At 31.4% G+C, this 18337-nt stretch overlaps 3 protein-coding genes across 5 annotated transcripts in view; 2 read left to right on the top strand and 1 right to left on the bottom strand.

The window, feature by feature from the left end:
* The first annotated feature begins 2070 nt into the window (after positions 1-2070).
* Atg14 (autophagy related protein 14) lies at positions 2071-4379 on the top strand. Its single transcript, XM_074116699.1, has one exon. The coding sequence runs from the start codon at positions 2575-2577 to the stop codon at positions 3973-3975; it is 1401 nt and encodes a 466-aa protein (XP_073972800.1). The 5' UTR covers positions 2071-2574; the 3' UTR covers positions 3976-4379.
* A 1190-nt stretch (positions 4380-5569) lies between these two features.
* On the top strand, positions 5570-11859 carry CCT4 (chaperonin containing TCP1 subunit 4). Its single transcript, XM_074116694.1, has 13 exons — positions 5570-5801; positions 6020-6072; positions 6157-6246; positions 6703-6954; positions 7717-7812; positions 7932-8093; positions 8196-8432; positions 8950-9188; positions 9415-9513; positions 10069-10204; positions 10949-11062; positions 11476-11555; positions 11659-11859. Exons 1-12 carry the CDS (start codon positions 5699-5701, stop codon positions 11491-11493), a joined length of 1599 nt encoding a protein of 532 aa, XP_073972795.1. The 5' UTR covers positions 5570-5698; the 3' UTR covers positions 11494-11555; positions 11659-11859.
* Positions 11860-13389: 1530 nt separating this feature from the next.
* The window catches only part of LOC141448357 (uncharacterized), a 29258-nt gene continuing 24310 nt past the window's right edge, over positions 13390-18337 (bottom strand). For all 3 annotated transcript variants that reach the window (XM_074116705.1, XM_074116706.1, XM_074116704.1), the window contains 2 exons: positions 18249-18305; positions 13390-16555 (listed from right to left, as the gene is read on the bottom strand). In XM_074116705.1, coding sequence (XP_073972806.1) covers positions 16493-16555; positions 18249-18305 — 120 coding nt within the window. In that variant the 3' untranslated portion in view covers positions 13390-16492. The remainder of the gene's footprint in view (positions 16556-18248; positions 18306-18337) is intronic.

Genomic DNA, 18337 nt, shown 5'->3' with positions numbered 1-18337 from the left:
CGTCAACAGAACAACATGACAGAATGGAAAAGGATAAATTTATCGTAGTAAAGTAAATAATCCAAATCGGATACCCCTCACTGTTCATGGCTACTTGAGGGCGCTGCTGTTGTATCAAAACTTACGTTAATAAGTTTGAATCAACCTAAACTATACTTGTCTTGCTTCCAACATGCATTTGTAAAAAGTTTATTTTAAAATTCTTTATACCAATAGAGAATTATATTATTTGTTTAAATTACGCAAAGATAAAAAGTTAGTTCCATATCCTACAAGTTCAGCGACTTTTGGCAATCGAAGAGCATTTTGAATTGCATTTTTTTACTGCGCTTATAAAAATAAAATTTTTAAATCAACTTTCCAGATTTAATGGAACTCATTGTAGCAGTGTTTTAATGAAAGCAAATACAAATAACCTGTGTGCATCACAGTATAGTTTAAAGGCAATTATTTCAAAGTTTAATGACCATTGAAAAGAAGTTATTCCGTAAAAATATCGTTTTGCAGTAAAGGCGGCCTTTCAATTGACAAGATTTTAGCCGAATTTTTAGAAGAATCAGAAACAAGTTGGTACCTAATAGTTATAACAATTTTTACTTACTAATGTAGTAAGTAATGGGATCGTGCCTAATTTTGGATACTTGTTTTGCACACTGTTATCTCAGTTTTAAGGCCAAAGCTATATTTTGGAAAATATAATAAGTTAAAAAACAACGGAAAAATACCGAATGGGTTTCCATTTCGTTGATGTAAAAAAATTACAGTTATAAAGGTGAATTTGTGGTGAAAGTTGAAAGGGAGATTTTGGAATTTTATCTTTTATAGAAAAAGAGAAGAAAATTGTCAAAGTAGAATGTATTTCAATGTTAGGCTTTTTCCGGCAGTTTTTGATCAATCCTTAATCCTCACACAATTATCCTACCTGACAGTTTAAATTCAATTTTTTAGGGATTTTCAGTTTTCTTTTAATCTTTGTTCAATAATTTTACATATATTTAGATATGTAACTTTTTATTGTACATTATTCTCGGACTATTCCATTACTAAGAAATACGATGGGTAAATTCTCTCTGAAGTGTAATTTTTGTTTAACGTACAGTCCCATCTATTTTTTATAATTATTATTATTAAGAAGGATTAAATGAGAATTTAAATGAAAATTCTGATTTGGGAGAAAATTCCTCTACTTTTTGGCGAAAGAATGGGGTAAAAGGTCATTTCAGGATAATGGACAGATTTACAAAGTTTATAATGTTATTGAAGAGTTTTAGGTTTAGAATATTAGAGGTTTAAAGAAAATATAGAAATTAGAACCTTTAGAATTAAAGTAAAAGAAAGCAAGCAGGTATCTGCAGAACATGTTTTGTCGGTGAAGAAACTCAATTTGCCATTTAGTATATTTCCCACCCAAGCTCTAAGAAGGGGCTTTGACCCCAGCCGTAGGCGTTTAGACAAGGCGTTTTCCACACTTTGTCAAAAAAAGGATAAGAATATCTAAACAATTGTCTGCAAGCTTTTCATACTTCCCCATAAACATTTCACTTATAGGCAGATTTATGTTTGTTTTTTTTGGAAAACGTTACACCATTATATTCATTTTATGGCACTTATTATGATAAGGAAATGGGATCAAACGTACAATCAATGTACATGGTATCATGTATCTGCTAGTAATGATTTAAGGAATTACAAAAAAAAAAATTAAATATTTTTTTAAATAAAACCTAATCGGTATAACCGAAATTGCGCAATCCTAAGGTTTTTACTTTCTAGTTAGCCCTTATTTTATTAAAAATGAATCCTTCTAATTCCTTTAAAATGCAATTAATAATTCTTCAAACAGATTTTTTTGTTTGAAATCATTCCAAATTTGGACTTTTTTTTAAATTGACCGTTCAGTGAATTTTAAGGTTTTAATAACTCTCATACAAAAAATAGTGACAATTAAATATGTTAAATATTAGTTAGAAAATCGTAAATGTTATAAAAAAGATTATAAATTCAAATTGTTGACTGGAAATGAAATAAATTGGCGCCGTATAGTTCAACCTCTGGCGGCCCTTCACCGAACTATGTTCATGTCAGTTTCAGTTGACATGTTGACCCTAGGCAAGGAAGGTTAAATTTTAGCCAGCTTTCCTTAGTTAGTTTTAGACAATTTTATTTTAATTTTTAAAGAGAGTGTGTTATTTGATATATATTAGTAAAAAGTGAAACTGAATTATTTCAATATAAATTTTTTTCATTCCACAAACAAGTGTTAAAAATATATATTACATTCACATTAACATGTGTCATTTGAATGAGGAAGTGAACGAGTATTTTTAGATTTACTTATGTGATAATACGAGCTAACATTTTGTATAATTTTTTTAAAAATATAAATAACAAGGCTTTCAAGTGGTAATGTACATATTTATATCTAAAATCTTAATTTCTTTTTTATTGATTTATTTTAATTTTTAAAGGTTAAATGAAAAATAGTCATTGTTCGCCGTTGATTTTAGAGACGGAGTTATTTTTCTAACTAACTTTTTTGAACAAACTTGTGTTTGTTTTTTTTAACAAAAAAAAATGACCAGTAGTTCAGGTGATAGTGCAGCTCCGTTGGATTTTCTAATCTCTTCTTCTTCTGAAGACAACGAAAAATTAGAAGTAGAAACTGAAGATTGTCCATTATGTTTTAAATCACAGCGAAGATTCACATGTAAGTCTTGTATCTTAAGTGGTAATTTTCTACATTCCTCTTCCATATGTTCAGAACGTTTCAGTGATAAAAAGTTTAAATTACAATTTTATAAACAGGAAAAATTAAAAGCACAAGAATTGATTGAAAATAGATTACAACCTCATTTACAAGTAGCTAAAATTGAAAGTGAAATCAGTTTAACCAAAGAACGTATAAATATGATTAAATTATTGATCAATGAAAAAAAGAAATTGATTACTGAAAAAAAGGAAGAAGTTAAAAACTTGATCAAACATAATAGTAAAAAAGCTGGAAAACTACCGCTGTATGAAGGTCGAGTTAGTAAGCTTAAAGGATTTGTTAAAAATGAAAGTGTAAAACTGAAAGAACAAGAAGAGGTATTGCAAAAAGCTCAGGAAGAACTTAAAGAGGTTAGAAGAACCAATATCCAACAACTTGTTCACTATATATTTCCAATAACTGTTGTTAAACCAAATAATTGTAGTCACGAAGATTCGGATACAGTTAGCGCTTTAGAAGAAGCTTGTCACACAGCTTATGTACAAGGAAAATGGGTAGTTACTAATAATATCTCCTCTGAATTGCAATATTGTATCGTAGCACCTGCATTGCCTAGTTCAGGCAACTATATGGCCTATAATGATTGGGTTGCAGCGAACAAAGATGGTGTACCCACGGCCACAAATACTGTAGACTTCAATCCAGCTTACAACATAAGCGCAGCACTTACTTATACTACTCAGCTTGTAAATATGTTAGCCTACTACCTTGACGTAAGACTTCCATCAAAGTTATGCTATAGTGAATTTTGCACACATGAGCTTAGCAAAGAGAAATTCACAAAACGCGTAGCCAGACTGAACTGGAACGTTGTACACCTTTGTCTGTCACAGAATGTAGAACCTAGCAAGCTGAAACCTGAATGTACCCTCGGTAATATACTCACCCTGTTGGATCTTAATTGTTCAGATCTTGGAAGATCTGCTGCTTGTAACGTGGATGCAGTTGCTGCTAGAAGTCTTGAGGACGGCCTTCGTCCTGCGCTTGAAGTTGCCAGTGATTCTGAAGACTCAGAAGATGATAGTGAACATTTGTCATTTGAATGGGAAGCTGTAGCGAACGTAGGACTTCCAGAAGCCGAAGCTGGTCCATTGCAGAATGTCAGCTCTCAGCAGGTATCCAGTACAAGTATTGCTGGTGGCTTGCTAAATAGTACAGCTGCTTCAATTGCTTCTTTGTGGCGAGGATGGGCCACAAATCGGTAACATAGAATAAGGAATTGCTCAGACTTTACCATGGGTATATAATTCTCATATTAACAAAAGCTTTCGATCATAAAATGTAAAATATTTCTCAACTATCAAGAAATTTATGACTTGCTTCATTCATTATTATTATTAAATATAATCCAAAGAGTATTAAACAACCAAACCATTGCTTTGTTTAAATACATTAGATTTTAAAAAATACAAAAAATATTTTTGTAAGTTATAATTATTTGAAAAGATTTGTTTTCATTCTTTTGTACGAAGGCCTTGAGTGTAAAAATTAGTTGTTTTTTTTTCTATGTTTATTGTGCTATTTGGGAACTATCATTGTTCAGTGATATTTTATGTAAAATACTTGATTCATTTGTTTGTAAATAAATAGACATTGTATTTTAATTTAACTAGTCTGTTACTTATTTGAAATCATAATGATTTTTTTTCTAAAGTATAACCCTTGAATTTTTTTTAACGCATTTTTGGGTTTAAGAATTTCAGGGGAAGGGATTAGCTATGCGGTTAGCATACTGGACTCCCACGCGGAGGTCCCGGGTTCGAATCCAGCAGCTGACCCTTAGATTTTCTCTTCCTAGGAGCTTCTTACAGCTCACTGTCCGGTGATGGACAGTGTTGTCTGTAACGAGAGAACACTGTCCGGAGGCCGGCAGTGCACTGGAAAAAGCTCCGGGCGCTAATAACCTCAGCTGTTGATGCGCAAAAAAAAAAAAAAAAAGAAAAAAAAAAGAATTTCAGGTTTGGTTGACAAATCAGGTGAGTGAAAAAATTATCTGGTATGCACAGCACTCACATGATTTCGTTTACTGTCATTCTCAAGGCTTACTAAATTGTAGTTGTTTTCACTGGAAGGATTTACTGAACAAAAGCGTCAAGTCCAGGTCTTAAAATATATTGTAATGGAAAGAAATTAATAGCTATAGTGTTTATACACTATTATAGGATTAAAGTGATTTTCTCCAAACTCGAAATTTAGAGAGAGATCCTCCCCCTTTGGATTACCATCAAATTTTTTATGGAAAAATGTTTCCAATTCAAGTTTTAGACAAACTCAAAATTTTCCGAAGAAATCTCAAAAATTAAATCTGTTTAGTAAAGTAGCATTTTCTATCTTCAAGAAGTAATGCTGACAAAATACCCACAGACCAATAAATTTATTTCAACCGATTTCAAAACTAGTATTTCCTGTGGTGATTCAAAATAAAAATTTCTCTATTTTAGCGTTCAATTCTACGAGAAGAACTTAGTTTGACTTTTGAGAAAATTGGGAAAGGTAAGTTGACCACTGTTTGGAGGGACCTCCTCCCATTGTAAACTTTATTTATTTAAAATTTAAGAAAAATTAAATGTAAAGGAATTTTTTTAGTATTTAATTAATTTTATTGTTTGCTAATAAATGAAATTTATATTTTTATATTTCAACAATTAAAAATAGTAATTTCTTGTTTGTATAATAATTTGCTTTTATACCTTTAAATCGTCTTACATATCACTTTTAGTAATAACTTTAGTACGCTTGCACTTATTTAATTTGTATACAAGAAAATAGTTAAATCAAAAAGGCAGGGAAATTTTTCTCTTTGTATGCTCTCCTAGAACAACACTGTACGCTTCATTAATACATTATACCAAAACGTGCTTGTGCTTGGTAGTGAGTATTAAGTTTTAACGAAAAAAAACCATTATTTTCTTTAGTAGATATTAAAAAATGGCACGAGGATCTGGTGATGGAAAACGTACGCAAAACAATGTTTACAGAGATAAAAGTAAACCAGAAGATATTCGCAGTAGTAATATGACGGCAGCTAAAGGTATGTGTCACACCCGGTATTTAAATACATATTTTCTGTATGAAACCTCTAGTTTAATGAAAAAGTTATTTAAATGGCAAGATCAAAAGTAAATAAATATAGTAATTATATAGTTAATTTTGTATACCATAAATATTAGGTAAGGTTGTTCATTACTCTTTGTTCATTTCTAACCAAGTTCTGTTTTGCAAAAAAATTAATCAATTTTAAAAATACAGCTGTAGCCGATGCAGTTAGGACAAGTTTAGGACCAAAAGGAATGGATAAAATGGTAGGGTTATATATTTATTTACGTTAATTTATATAATATGCATGTAATATGACTTCTAAAATTTCATTTTGTCTTCTTCAACAGATCCAAAGTGGTAACGGAGACGTAACGATAACTAACGATGGTGCTACGATTTTAAAACAGATGAACGTTATGCATCCGGCTGCTAAACTTGTAAGTGTTGTCCAGTAGACCATTTCTCTTTGTCCCCCGAATTCATTTAGTAGGATTAAATCAAATTCACTTATAAGGCCGTGTTATTCTATTCCATGGATTGCAAATCAGTGAATGGTACCAGTAAATCGGAACACACAGCTTGCTTGACGTAGTAGTACTCCTTACTCTAATAATCCAATCAGGCTGTTTAATTAATGATAAAAGTGTTATATATCTAATCATCTTATCGACCCCCACAGAGGTATTTTTGTAATGTCAAGTTTGAGCTGTATATGATTTTTCACTTAACAATACAACAAATTTTCTAAGAACTGTACAATCTTTTCTTATTAAACAACGATAGTAGATGTGTATCAATTACGGATTTGCAAGCCATTAATCTTTGTTTTTAAGTGTTATCTGGTATCTGAATCATATAATCTATGGTACTTATACACCATTATTTTATTCTAGCTTGTGGAGCTGTCTCAAGCTCAAGACGTGGAAGCAGGAGATGGTACAACTACAGTAGTAATTATAGCCGGAGCTTTGTTAGAAGCGGCCGAACGTCTGCTTCATCGAGGACTTCATCCTACCACGATCTCAGACGCATTTCGTGAAGCAGCCGTTAAAGCTATTGAAATAGTGAGAGGAATGTCCGTTCCGGTTCAACTGACAGATAAAGAAAGTCTAGTTAAGAGTGCTTCAACTGCTCTTAATTCTAAGGTATCTTACGTTCAGTTTGTTCAGATAAACATGTGCTCTTATGGTTAGCTGGCTTTCTCAAAACGGCCCAATTTCCTGCCTTCGCAAATATCTACGCGGTTACTGCCGCGTCGAGAAATGAAATGCATTCAGGATGCGACCGAGCCGCCGACTGCACTTTTTACTTTAAAAAAAAAACTATTAATTGAAAAACAGGTTTGCGTACGTAAGTGCAAACATGATGTTAGACCAGGATGCTCACCATTACGGGTTTGGATAGTTATCCTTCGGCACTCAGGGAGAACATTTGTGCACTCAAAATGGCATAAACTCCAGAAGAAGAGTTCGGAGAGTGGCTTGTTAACATTGTTGAGGTATCAGTTTTTTTAACTTCGATGATTCGAACTGTAAGCCTGACAAACCTAGAAGTGCTGTCTGTATGAATAAGATTTCTTCGGATAACAGTGACTCTTAAAAAAGTAACTGAATTGAATGGCGTCTTTTTTTTGTTGTAAATTTTAGAATCGTGAATTCAACCAACTTAGTCTCCTTGCATTATACTAATCGTTAAACTTACTTTCTGCTAAAATGATGATTCCTCCTTCTTATATCTAGAGTTTCTTCGATACTGGTAAATTCAGTAGACATCAACACTATCTGAAAAGTAATTATTTGTTTCCTTAATGAGGGTCAGCATATGCAAAAGTGTAAGGCATCGCAATGGAGATTTTGCGGCCTTCCTATTGGTATAATTTTAATAAATTGTTCTTTCGATGTATACAGGTAGTATCACAGCATGCTACATCGCTGGCGCCGTTGGCGGTCCACGCTGTCTTGAAAGTAGTCGATCCCAAGAATGACAGCAATGTTGACTTGAAGGTAATAGTTTTTTTTTTTTCTGTTATTTCTCATTGTTGTTATGGAGAACAATTTTTCTCCAGATCAATTCATCTTTTCTTATTGATTGTTTAACTAATATTATAAATTATTCAAAACAGGATATTAAAGTGATTAAAAAACTTGGTGGAACCGTTGAAGATACTGAATTGATAGAAGGTTTAGTGTTTACCAATAAATCAGCCAATATTAATGGGCCGAAACGTTTAGAGAAAGTGAAAATTGGGCTCATACAATTCTGCATTTCGCCGCCAAAAACGGATGTAAGTTTTTTTTTGATCCCTAAGGCACTGACAATGTTTTTGCCTTTATTCTAATACAAATACAAAAATATTTATATTAAAAAAAAAAAAATTGTATTTCAGATGGAACATGGTGTAGTAGTGTCTGACTACACGGCCATGGATCGGATATTGAAAGAGGAACGTGCCTACATATTAAATATCGCTAAACAGATCAAAAAAGCTGGATGTAATCTTTTATTAGTCCAAAAGTCCATATTACGTGATGCGCTGTCCGATCTGGCCGTACATTTCTTTGATAAATTGAAGATTATGGTTGTTAAAGATATTGAACGTGAAGATATTGACTTCATTTGTAAGGTAATTTCTCTTCTAAGTTACAGTTATGGAAGTTATGAAGCGGTGGTTACCAGTGATTTCCACTTACATTTATTGTGAAAACCCTAAGATAATGTTTTAAACAAAAACTCGAAACTAGAATAATGAAAACTAGGACAAAAATCTTGTAAGGTATTACACAAACTTGCGGTTTTGATATTTTTTTTTTCACATACTTAAACGAGTTTTATTATTCTTTGAAAGCTCATTAATGGTGTTTAATGATAAGATCGTATGTACATTCAACTAAAATGGCTGTTTTAGAGAAAAGTGGTACTTCTAACGAAGCTGGTCCGGGAAAACTAATTCTAGGCAATATCTAAAGAACCAGTATTGGCCAAAACAAAGTTATTTTTTTTTATTTTATCCAGCATTGCTGACTCATTTTCAATTTCCACGGTGTGCCACCCTTATCCATGTAAAAAGTTTAATCAGCTGATTGAAAAATGAAATTTGAGAGGTGAAGATATATATTTTTTGTTCTTTTATTTTCTCATAGACTCTAGGCTGTCGTCCAATCGCATCTGTAGATCATTTTGTAGCTGAAAATCTTTCATCAGCAGAACTTGTTGAAGAAGTGCAAACAGGTTCATCTAGATTTGTGAAAGTGACTGGCATACAGAATCCCGGGAGAACTGTAACCATACTAGTGAGGGGAAGTAATAATCTAGTCTTGGAAGAAGCAGATCGTTCCATACATGATGCGCTGTGTGTAGTACGTTCGTTGGTTAAAGAGAGGTAATTACAAAATGGATCTATTTCGTTTATGAGTAGGCAATATACATTATTTTATTGTTTAATTTAAAAAGAAACTTCAAAAAATTTATAAACATTAGGAGAATATTATAATTTAGATATCTATCTGTATATAGGTATTTATTTACAGAAGTAAGGTTACAAGCTATTACTATTTACCTTATTTGATTAGAAAATTTGTAATTAATTTAAAAACTTCTGTTTACAGAGCTCTGATCGCTGGTGGAGGAGCGCCAGAAACAGAGATCGCCTTGAAATTGGCCCAGTACGCCCAGACGGTTGTTGGCGTTGAATCATATTGTTTGAGGTAAGTTCTTTGTTTAAGTAAGAATTTTCCTCTCTTGTGTCCTACTAGGAGCTTTTCTTGTAGTCAAATCTTCTTTGACTATTTATTACCAAGTTTTTTGTTTGAATACGTTTTTTCCCCTAGAAAATTTGGTTTTAGAGAATTCTGAGGTATAATTTAGAATCTCGAAAAAAGTAGTCAGAGTGAATGTTCCATAGCAGTTTTTTTCGTTTAAATTATAAAGGAAAGACTACAAAAATTATTCAACATTTTGAATTTGTTTATTTATAAAATAAATAATTAAAAATATTTAGAATTAAAGACCTGCGAAGTATTGTGGTACTGGGTTCGATTCCCGGTCTTAGGCCATAGATTATATTTAATGGTTAATAAAAGAAATTTACAGTAAAGTATGTTTGCCAGTCGCCTCCGTCCACGACACCTAAACTAAGTTGGACGTTAAGCCGCGCCTGAAAAAATAGGCGATTACTTTATTATTTTTTTTTTTTTTTAGAATTAATATTGTAAATTATGTTGATAGTATAATATTGAAACTTATGTCATTATTATGTACAGGGAATATGCTAACGCTTTAGAGATAATTCCATCAACTTTGGCTGAAAATGCTGGATTAAATCCAGTATCTACGGTGACGGAACTTCGTAATAGACATGCACAAGGAGAGAGTACAGCTGGAATTAACGTCAGAAAGGTATGAATGAAATATTTGATTGTTGATTGTTTAACGTTGAACCTTGACAGTAATAAAATAACATGCTAAGACTGTGAACACGTTGACTAGTAATAATAATTTTTATCTGTATTTAGTTTAGTTGATTTGAAATATTAATTTTTATTTTAGTAGAAGCGTTTTGACTTTGTAAACAATTAACTTCAAACTATGTATTCTGAACTCACAGCACTTTACGTTGTATATGAGGGTACGATCTCAAAGTAGGTGAATGCGGAACCGCATTTGTTTCTCCATTCGTCTCCGTCTTGAGCGATCTCTCTCTCTCTCCTTCCTTTCCAACCATCCTCTTTCCTGGAACATCGGCTTTATCATCTTGTTCCCCCCACGTTCTTCTTCGTCTTCCTCTCTATCTAGAACCTCATAACCAATAACCTAGCCTGTTCAATAATGATCTAAGATTATTTAAGTTTTGAATACTAGTTTTACCATTCTTATAGATTACTTTATAGGCGTCACGGTAGCCGAGCGGTTAAGACCCGCAAAGCTAAGATGTATTGTTGGTTTTGTGGGTTCGATTCCCCCGGTCTCTAAGCCTTGGATTTAATTTAATGGTTAATTTGAGAAATTTACAGTAAAGTATGTTTGCTAGTCGTCTCCGTCCACACTTAATTGATAGTGGACGTAAAGCCTGCTTAAAAAAAATACGCAATTACTTTACTTATAGATTATTTTATGAAATATCTTTCTTTTTTTGTTTTGTAGGGCGCCATTACTAATATATTAGAAGAGAATGTGGTGCAACCATTACTTGTGTCGACAAGTGCCATCACTTTGGCCACGGAAACAGTTAGAAGCATACTGAAAATCGATGATATCGTAAGTTATTTAATTTATGTGCTTGTAAAATATATTTCGGCAATCGAGTTAATTTTTTTGATATAATATTTATAATTCGTCATGCGGCAGTATCACTTCACAAAAATGTCTTTCCACAGTTCAGTTCTCTTTATATATACTACGTGCACATTGTTCTAGAACTTTTATTTTACTAAGTTTTTTTTTAGAAGATTTGTTTAATGGCATTCGAAATTATGGCAAAAATGTGTTATGATTTTAATTTGCTAGTTTAAAATGAAAAAAAGGGACATAAAGACCTATGCATTGGTTTAAAATAATTTCTAGAAGGGGGTACTGATACATTAAGCTTCATTCAAAATACATTTTGTTATTGATCGTATTGTCATGTGTCCAACTAATAGTTACATTAACTATTGTCTTATTGTTTTCAGGTAAACACCACATCCTAATTGACATCATTAATCCTCATACTAATTAAATAGCTTTATTTAAAAATAACTTCTTTAATAAGGTAGGTAAATAAAATAAGCTTTCTGTAATTTCATAGTTTCTCATATGAGATAGAAATACTATTTCCAAAAAAAAATACTAACCAGATATTTAAATTTTTACAGGTTCAACAATTAGTTGTTTAGTTTTTGTACGACAATTAATTGTAATTGTAAGTTATTTGAGCACTGTTTCTTTTTTATTTATCTAAACACTAATGATGAAACAAAACTATTTTGAAATTATAACATTCAATTGTACTTTTTTTTTTTGTTAGCTGTTAAAAAGAGAAATATAATTGCTTGAATAAAAAATTTCTATATTAAGTTATTGGCGTTTCATTACTTCCTTCAAAGTATTGCTAGAAATTGTCTACGGTGAGCATTGATACATAGGTAAAACTACGCAGGGTGCAGTAGTTACGCGTCAAATCTACTGTTTACACTATAGTTGGCTTCTTCCTTAAAGCAACGTTATAAAATGCATCTTTCTCTTACCTCTTGTTTTTTTTTTTTGCAATGAGGTCATATAATGCAGCATGTAGAAACATGCACAAGGATGGGCAAGTTGCCTAATAATCCATTGATCTCATTGTACAAAACAAAAACCAATAATCGTCAAAAAGCTTTTTCAGGATCTGGTGAGTTCATCACAAATTAAAAAAATTAGGATAGTTTTTAAACAGTAGTGTATCATTGACAGTCCTATTCGTGTTCGTATTATACTAATCCAACAATCTGATAGAAGAATTTTACCACTAGAGAGAGAGGTTAACTGTTTTTCAGGTTTTCCAGAGAGAGCTGTTTTATACTTTGAGAAAATGGACTTTTTCCACAATTGGTAACCAAGTAAAATGTGATATGTTTATTTTTTTTTATAAAACAGTAGAATTTAGGTTTTTACTATTAAAAAATTTTAACGACCAATTATTTCTGTGGCTTGGTGCAAGAAGTGCCCAATGTCAGATTTTGGTAAAAATGTGTAAAAAATCTGTTTTGATGGATTAACCATCAGAAATTTTTCTCGTAAGGAGTGCCGAAGTCAATTTCAAAGTAGTAACTGAGTTACTAAAACTTACTAGTGCCAATGTCAAAATTTAGCATCAATATTTCCCCCTCCCCCTCCAGGTAATCCTTTTTTTGACATTGGCACTTCTTGCACCAAGCCACAGATTTATATGAGTAATCTATTCGTAGCCACTTCTTGAACCAACAAACTTTTTATGTCTAATTTAAGTTTTTTTTTTTTTAAAGGTTAATTAGAAAAATGACTGTTAGGTGGTATGGAGTTATTTTTGCATGATTCTTATTAGAATAGAGAATTGAATTTGCTGGATAAATATCAATAAATGAATGAACGTAATGGTGCTTTTAGTTTCTAATATTTTATGCCACTGAATAATAGAAGACCTATCTATCTACAATCCTTCAATTGAAGAAGCCACGAGCTTCAGTAGCATTATGCATAACATAGAATATACAGAAATATGTAAGTACCTGGCCGTGAGCCGCTCGCTTACGGAATTTTTTGTACTAATAAATAACCTTCCTATTGTTGATTTACGTATATAAAATATTTTTTAAAAAAATCTTTGAATTTTCTCAAACCACATTGTAAAATGTTTGTAGAAAACTGATTGCTGAAGAAAGTCCGTTAATGTATTTTTTACTCTATAAAAAAGGTAAGTAGAGAAAAAGTTATAAGATCTGTCATTTAGTAGTAAACAAACTTGAAAGAGAACAAGTTATAAATTAGATAAAAGATTCTTTCTTGGTTTTTAAATTAATCCTGTTCCTCAAAAAAAAAAAATTCTACAATAAAAAAAGGCAATAAAACAAAACGAATAAGCATTCACATTGAAACTTTTTAAACATATTATATTTTATTATTTTTTTTTATATATATATAAACACATTCACGCATTACAATAAAAAGATTTGAGTTGGGACATTTTTTTGTATCAAATTGGTAGGTTACATTATACTGTATATTGTTACCTTCTATATTTATATATATATATTTATAGTTATAAATGCAAAAGATCCCCCTCTCCTTATAATTATGGCTGATTTCCCCCCCCAATTATAAATAAAAATGTGTACAAAATACAAGTTTTTTTTTCGTTGCATGATCCAAGCCCAATAAAAAATTATTTTTATCCCAATCAAATCAATTAAAATAAAAAAAAATGATAATTTTTTTCTTTTTTAATGTACAAATTGTTTTGGCTTTTTTTTTCTTTTTTAATTTTTTCTCGTTTCAAAAAAAAAAAATGAAAGCGCGTCATTTCTCACTCACACACTCAATCAGAAGAAGAAGAAAAAAATTAACTATAAACTTACTATCACACTCAACTAGCATATAAGACAATTACACATAAAGACATTCGAAACTAATTAGATCACACCTTACATGCGCATACTTTTGTTTATAACCCATACATACTTTACACACACTTTGCAGCAATTATTTACTTTTTCATTTTTATTTTTTAACTTTCATCAAAAATTAACCTATTTATTTATTTTTATTTTTTAACTACTACACATAAAAACGGGTTTACATATATAAAGTGGAAATTTTTTATTTTTTTAAAAATCTTTTCTTACATTATACATACATATATAAAAAGAAGTATTTTTTATTTATTTATTTATTTTTTTTCCTTCAACGCCCTTAAAAACATTTCCTATGTCAGAAAACGTTTTTATTTTTTCCAATCCAAAGTTTTGGGGAACTCCTCAATTATGATTATTTTTTTTTTTAATAATGCAAAAAAGAATCGATTTTATTAGCGATGGTGTTTAACTTGATCGATTTATTTTTGCCGATCTTTAAAACATTTTTCCCAAGTCCTGTTTTATCTTATCTATCTATATATATATTTTTATATAACTAACAATACAAAACTCAAAAAAAATATAGATGGTTCTTTTCAAAATTCAAAATAAAAACTAAACAAAACAAAAAAAAAACATTGTAAAATGCGATTTTTTTCAATTCCTGTAACTATTAAGATATAAAATACAAAAATTTTGTTAAAATGAGATACTACAGCCCAGACTTGTTTGAAAATATAATTTTTCACAATAAAAAAAGAGAATAATTGGTGATTTGGTTTTCATTTTTTTTTTAATTAATGGGCAATAAAAGTTGTACATCGTAGGCAAATTGGTTAATTTTAGTTTGTGATTATGTGTTCATAAAGATGCATCTCAGTTAATGGCATTCATTTTCATGTTCAGATTTTTAGCTTTATACATTTGTAGAGGATGGGATTCGAGAGTAGAGAATTACGATCTACTTTTTCAGCTACAGGACTTACAGCACATACTGTTTTATAGCCCAGCCAAAGCGAAGCGCCCCATAATTTCTACTAAAAATTACCAATTTGTCTGCGAAAAGTATTTTTTTTAAAAAAAGAACAAGTAAGCTTTATTTTTATATGATAAAGAAATCCCTATTTTTAGCTGGCAGTGTATTTTTTTGATTTGCCTTTTTTTTTTTGGTTAAATTTTAAGGTTATAATTTAAATGTTTTAATATCATTCTTTTTTTTTAACCTATCTCTTCTAAAAGCTTTTATTTTAAAAACTGGGTAAAATTTACATTCTGAATGAAATTTTTTTCAAAATTTACAATTAAAAAAGGAACAAAGCACCAATTTGTAAATTTGATTTTTTTGTGTAATAAAAGAAAAATATTCGTGTTTTGGTGACTACTAAGTAATTAAGTTTTTGGTTAAACTTACAAACTTCGGCAGTGATGAATTTGAATTTTAAAAGCTTAATAATAAACATCATGAGTTTCAATCAGTTTTGTGAATTAAAAATACAAGTTAAGGATGATTTGATTTGCATACACGTTTTGTGCTTCACTTAGCTACGATATCTTCTCTGTATTCTGTCCATTCGTACACAGCTTGTAGAGCTTGGAGGCGGTTTTCCTTAACTGAGTCACCCACCATCAATGCCTCTTAGACGCTTTCTAAAGACTGCGCATTTCACCCTTTGTTTTTCATTATCTGATCCAATTTGAGTAGCAATCCAAAAACATGCTTTTACTACGTATTTTTCTATTTCATTTATTTATTTTTTTTTAATATTCAAATTATTATTTAATAAATCGCGCCCCCCCCCCACCCATAAATGCAAAATTAGGTGTGATGTACTTTTCAGAAAAGAAAAACAAATTCTGGGAGAATTTTTCTCTATCTCATTAAAAAAAAATTAAGATTTTGGTCCGCAAAATTTGGAAAAATAAATGAAAATCTTTAAAATAGGCCTAGGAGCAGAGTTTTCCCCCCCCCAAAGGCACATGCTGAAAAAATACCCAGTATATTTATTTTTTTTTATTGTTATCAATTTCTATATTTTAATTGAAATTTTAAAAAAGAAAATATTAATCAACTATGAAAAAGTGGAGGAAAACATTTTTCCTAGGTGGGAAATCTCTTTTTTTTTACTAAATGAAAAAACAAAACATTTACAGAAAGTTGAAGAGAAATTTGAGCCTTATAAACGTTACTTCATTTTAAAAATAAGCCAGTCTTTAAAAAATTGGACACACAATTATTTAACAATTAAAAAAAAATCTCCATTAAATTTTTTTTTTTGCTTTGTTAGTTATTTTAATTTTCTTTTTGCAGATAATTAAATAAAAACAAAATAATAATAAAAAATACTGCAGAGCAACATGCAAAACGATTTTGTTTGTTTTTTTTGTTAGAGGAGAAATATTTTACAAATTTTTTGTTTAATTTTACATTTTCCCCTTCCCTTTTTTGTCTGTCTAATTATTAAATATTTTCTCATTAAATTAAATAATCATAATTAATTAATTTAGAAAAAAGAATTGAACATAAACAAGTTTGTGTTTTTTTTTTTTTCCTTTAATAATTTCTTCTTTTCCTTTTTTACTTTGTTCATTTCCTCAAGTATTTAGACCTTCCTTTTTTCCTTTACTCTTCGACAGTTGTCGACTCTTTTGTTGTTGTTGTTACTTCAACACTATTCTCTGTAACCTGAAATCATGAAGAACAGTTTTTGAATTGGTGTGAAAGAGAGAGAAATCAGGTAAGAACACGCCCCACGACTGTTTCTAAATTAATTTTCTAGAATTGTTAATTTATCGAATAAAACATTTAAAATTTAAAGGCTAAAAATACCACAAAAACTAAATTTTCCAAGCCAATTATTTAGATAGATAAAAACTTTCGATCTAAATACGACGACGTTTAGGGTAAAATTCATCATAGGAAGAGGCTTTTTCGAAAAAAAAAAAAAAGTCTCGAGGAAAATGAAAATTCCATTCAGAAAACAGTTGGGGCTTTTCTACAAACTCACACAATTTTTGGAAAGTTATTTTTCAAGAGTCTCTCCTTAATCCACCAATTGTTCTGGGAAAATTGCTCAAATTAAAGGTTGTAAAACAGAACAAGTGCACCCGCCGAGAGGATACAATGTTTTATGGGTGATCGTTGGAATCAGTGATATTTATTGCCTATTTTTTTCAGGCGGGGCTTTACACGTCCAACTACCCAATTAGGTGTCGTGGACGGACGCGACTAGCAAACACCGTTCGGCTACCGTGGCGCCTTACTGTAATTTCTTTTTATTAACCATTAAATAAAATCCAAGGCCTAAAAGACCGAGGAATCGAACCCACTAAACCAACAATACATATTAATCAGTAACATTAGCCAAAACGAAGCGCATAAAATTTGAACTTTTTTTTGCTTTAGTTCTTCACAGTTCAAGTATACCCACCAATTGTATGCCCTTTAAAAAGGGCATTATACCAGAATAAGTCTGTGGAAACTCGACGAGCTGTAATCATTTGCCTTGAACTTCTTGTAGGTCAGGCATATATAGGGTCATGCTCAGCCCTAACCTTTAGCCGAGCGGTTAGAGGCGAGACCAGTAAAGCTAAGATGTATTGTTGGTTTAGTGGGTTCGACTCCCGGTCTCTAGTCCTTGGATTTTATTTAATGGTTAATATGAGAAATTTACAGTAAAGTATGTTTGCTAGTCGCCACCGTCCACGACACCTAATTGGAAGTTGAACGTTAAGCCCCGCCTGAAAAAATAGGCGATTACTTTACTACTATTTGCTTAGCCCTAACCTTTCAAAGACCCAGGAATGCACCACTCAAGTCCTACCAGGCTATCTCCGGGTACAAATGAAGCGGAAACGGCCAGTATAGATTAGACTAGGGCGGCCTTAAGGCCTACGCCACTGCGACCCCTTTGGATCTATTGTGGCTTCCCTCACTTTAAAGCTCACTCTCCAGACCTGTCCTTTTAATCGCCAGTATTAGATGCTCAACGTCCGTATAAGAGACGAACTACAGCAACCTAAAATCTCTGAACAGGCATCCCCCAGTCTAGAATATAACAGTAAAACCTGGCTACCAATTCGAGATACCCTCTCTCTCTCTCTCTAACCAGGAAAAATGAAAGGAGAGAAACATTGTAGGGGGCAAAACCTGAAAAGAAAACACCAACTTTTGAACAGCAGTAATTGTGAACCAATAGGCAGAAGTAATTCTATCACCTGCTAAGGTCGTTAGAGGGAGAGAAAATGAAGAGATTGCTCGCGGCTATGTCCTTAAGATGGTGCTAATAGAATCACTTCTACAATCATTGAAGCGTTTAAATTAAAACTTAATTACTTTTGCTACAATTAATTCTTAAAATTAATAAAAACATAATTACCACGATCTTTTCAACTGGTTCTGGTGTTTTGATGATGTCAATTATTGAATCAACAACCTGGAAGTAAAGAGTTAAATTAGATTTTACAC

Source organism: Rhodnius prolixus, unplaced genomic scaffold (assembly GCF_049639745.1).
Source record: "Rhodnius prolixus isolate KJV_2025 unplaced genomic scaffold, Rpr scaffold_19, whole genome shotgun sequence".
Taxonomy (NCBI): domain Eukaryota; kingdom Metazoa; phylum Arthropoda; class Insecta; order Hemiptera; family Reduviidae; genus Rhodnius; species Rhodnius prolixus.
The sequence above is the reverse complement of the archived record's forward strand: the minus strand, read 5'-3'. Positions and strand labels throughout refer to the sequence as shown.

Coding starts and splice junctions, on each gene's coding strand:
- CCT4 (XM_074116694.1), top strand. CDS start 5,699: ATGGCACGAGGATCTGGTGATGGAAAACGTACGCAAAACAATGTTTAC. Junction 6,247..6,702: donor TGCATCCGGCTGCTAAACTT/GTAAGTGTTGTC, acceptor ATTTTATTCTAG/CTTGTGGAGCTGTCTCAAGC. Junction 9,514..10,068: donor GTTGAATCATATTGTTTGAG/GTAAGTTCTTTG, acceptor TATTATGTACAG/GGAATATGCTAACGCTTTAG.
- Atg14 (XM_074116699.1), top strand. CDS start 2,575: ATGACCAGTAGTTCAGGTGATAGTGCAGCTCCGTTGGATTTTCTAATC.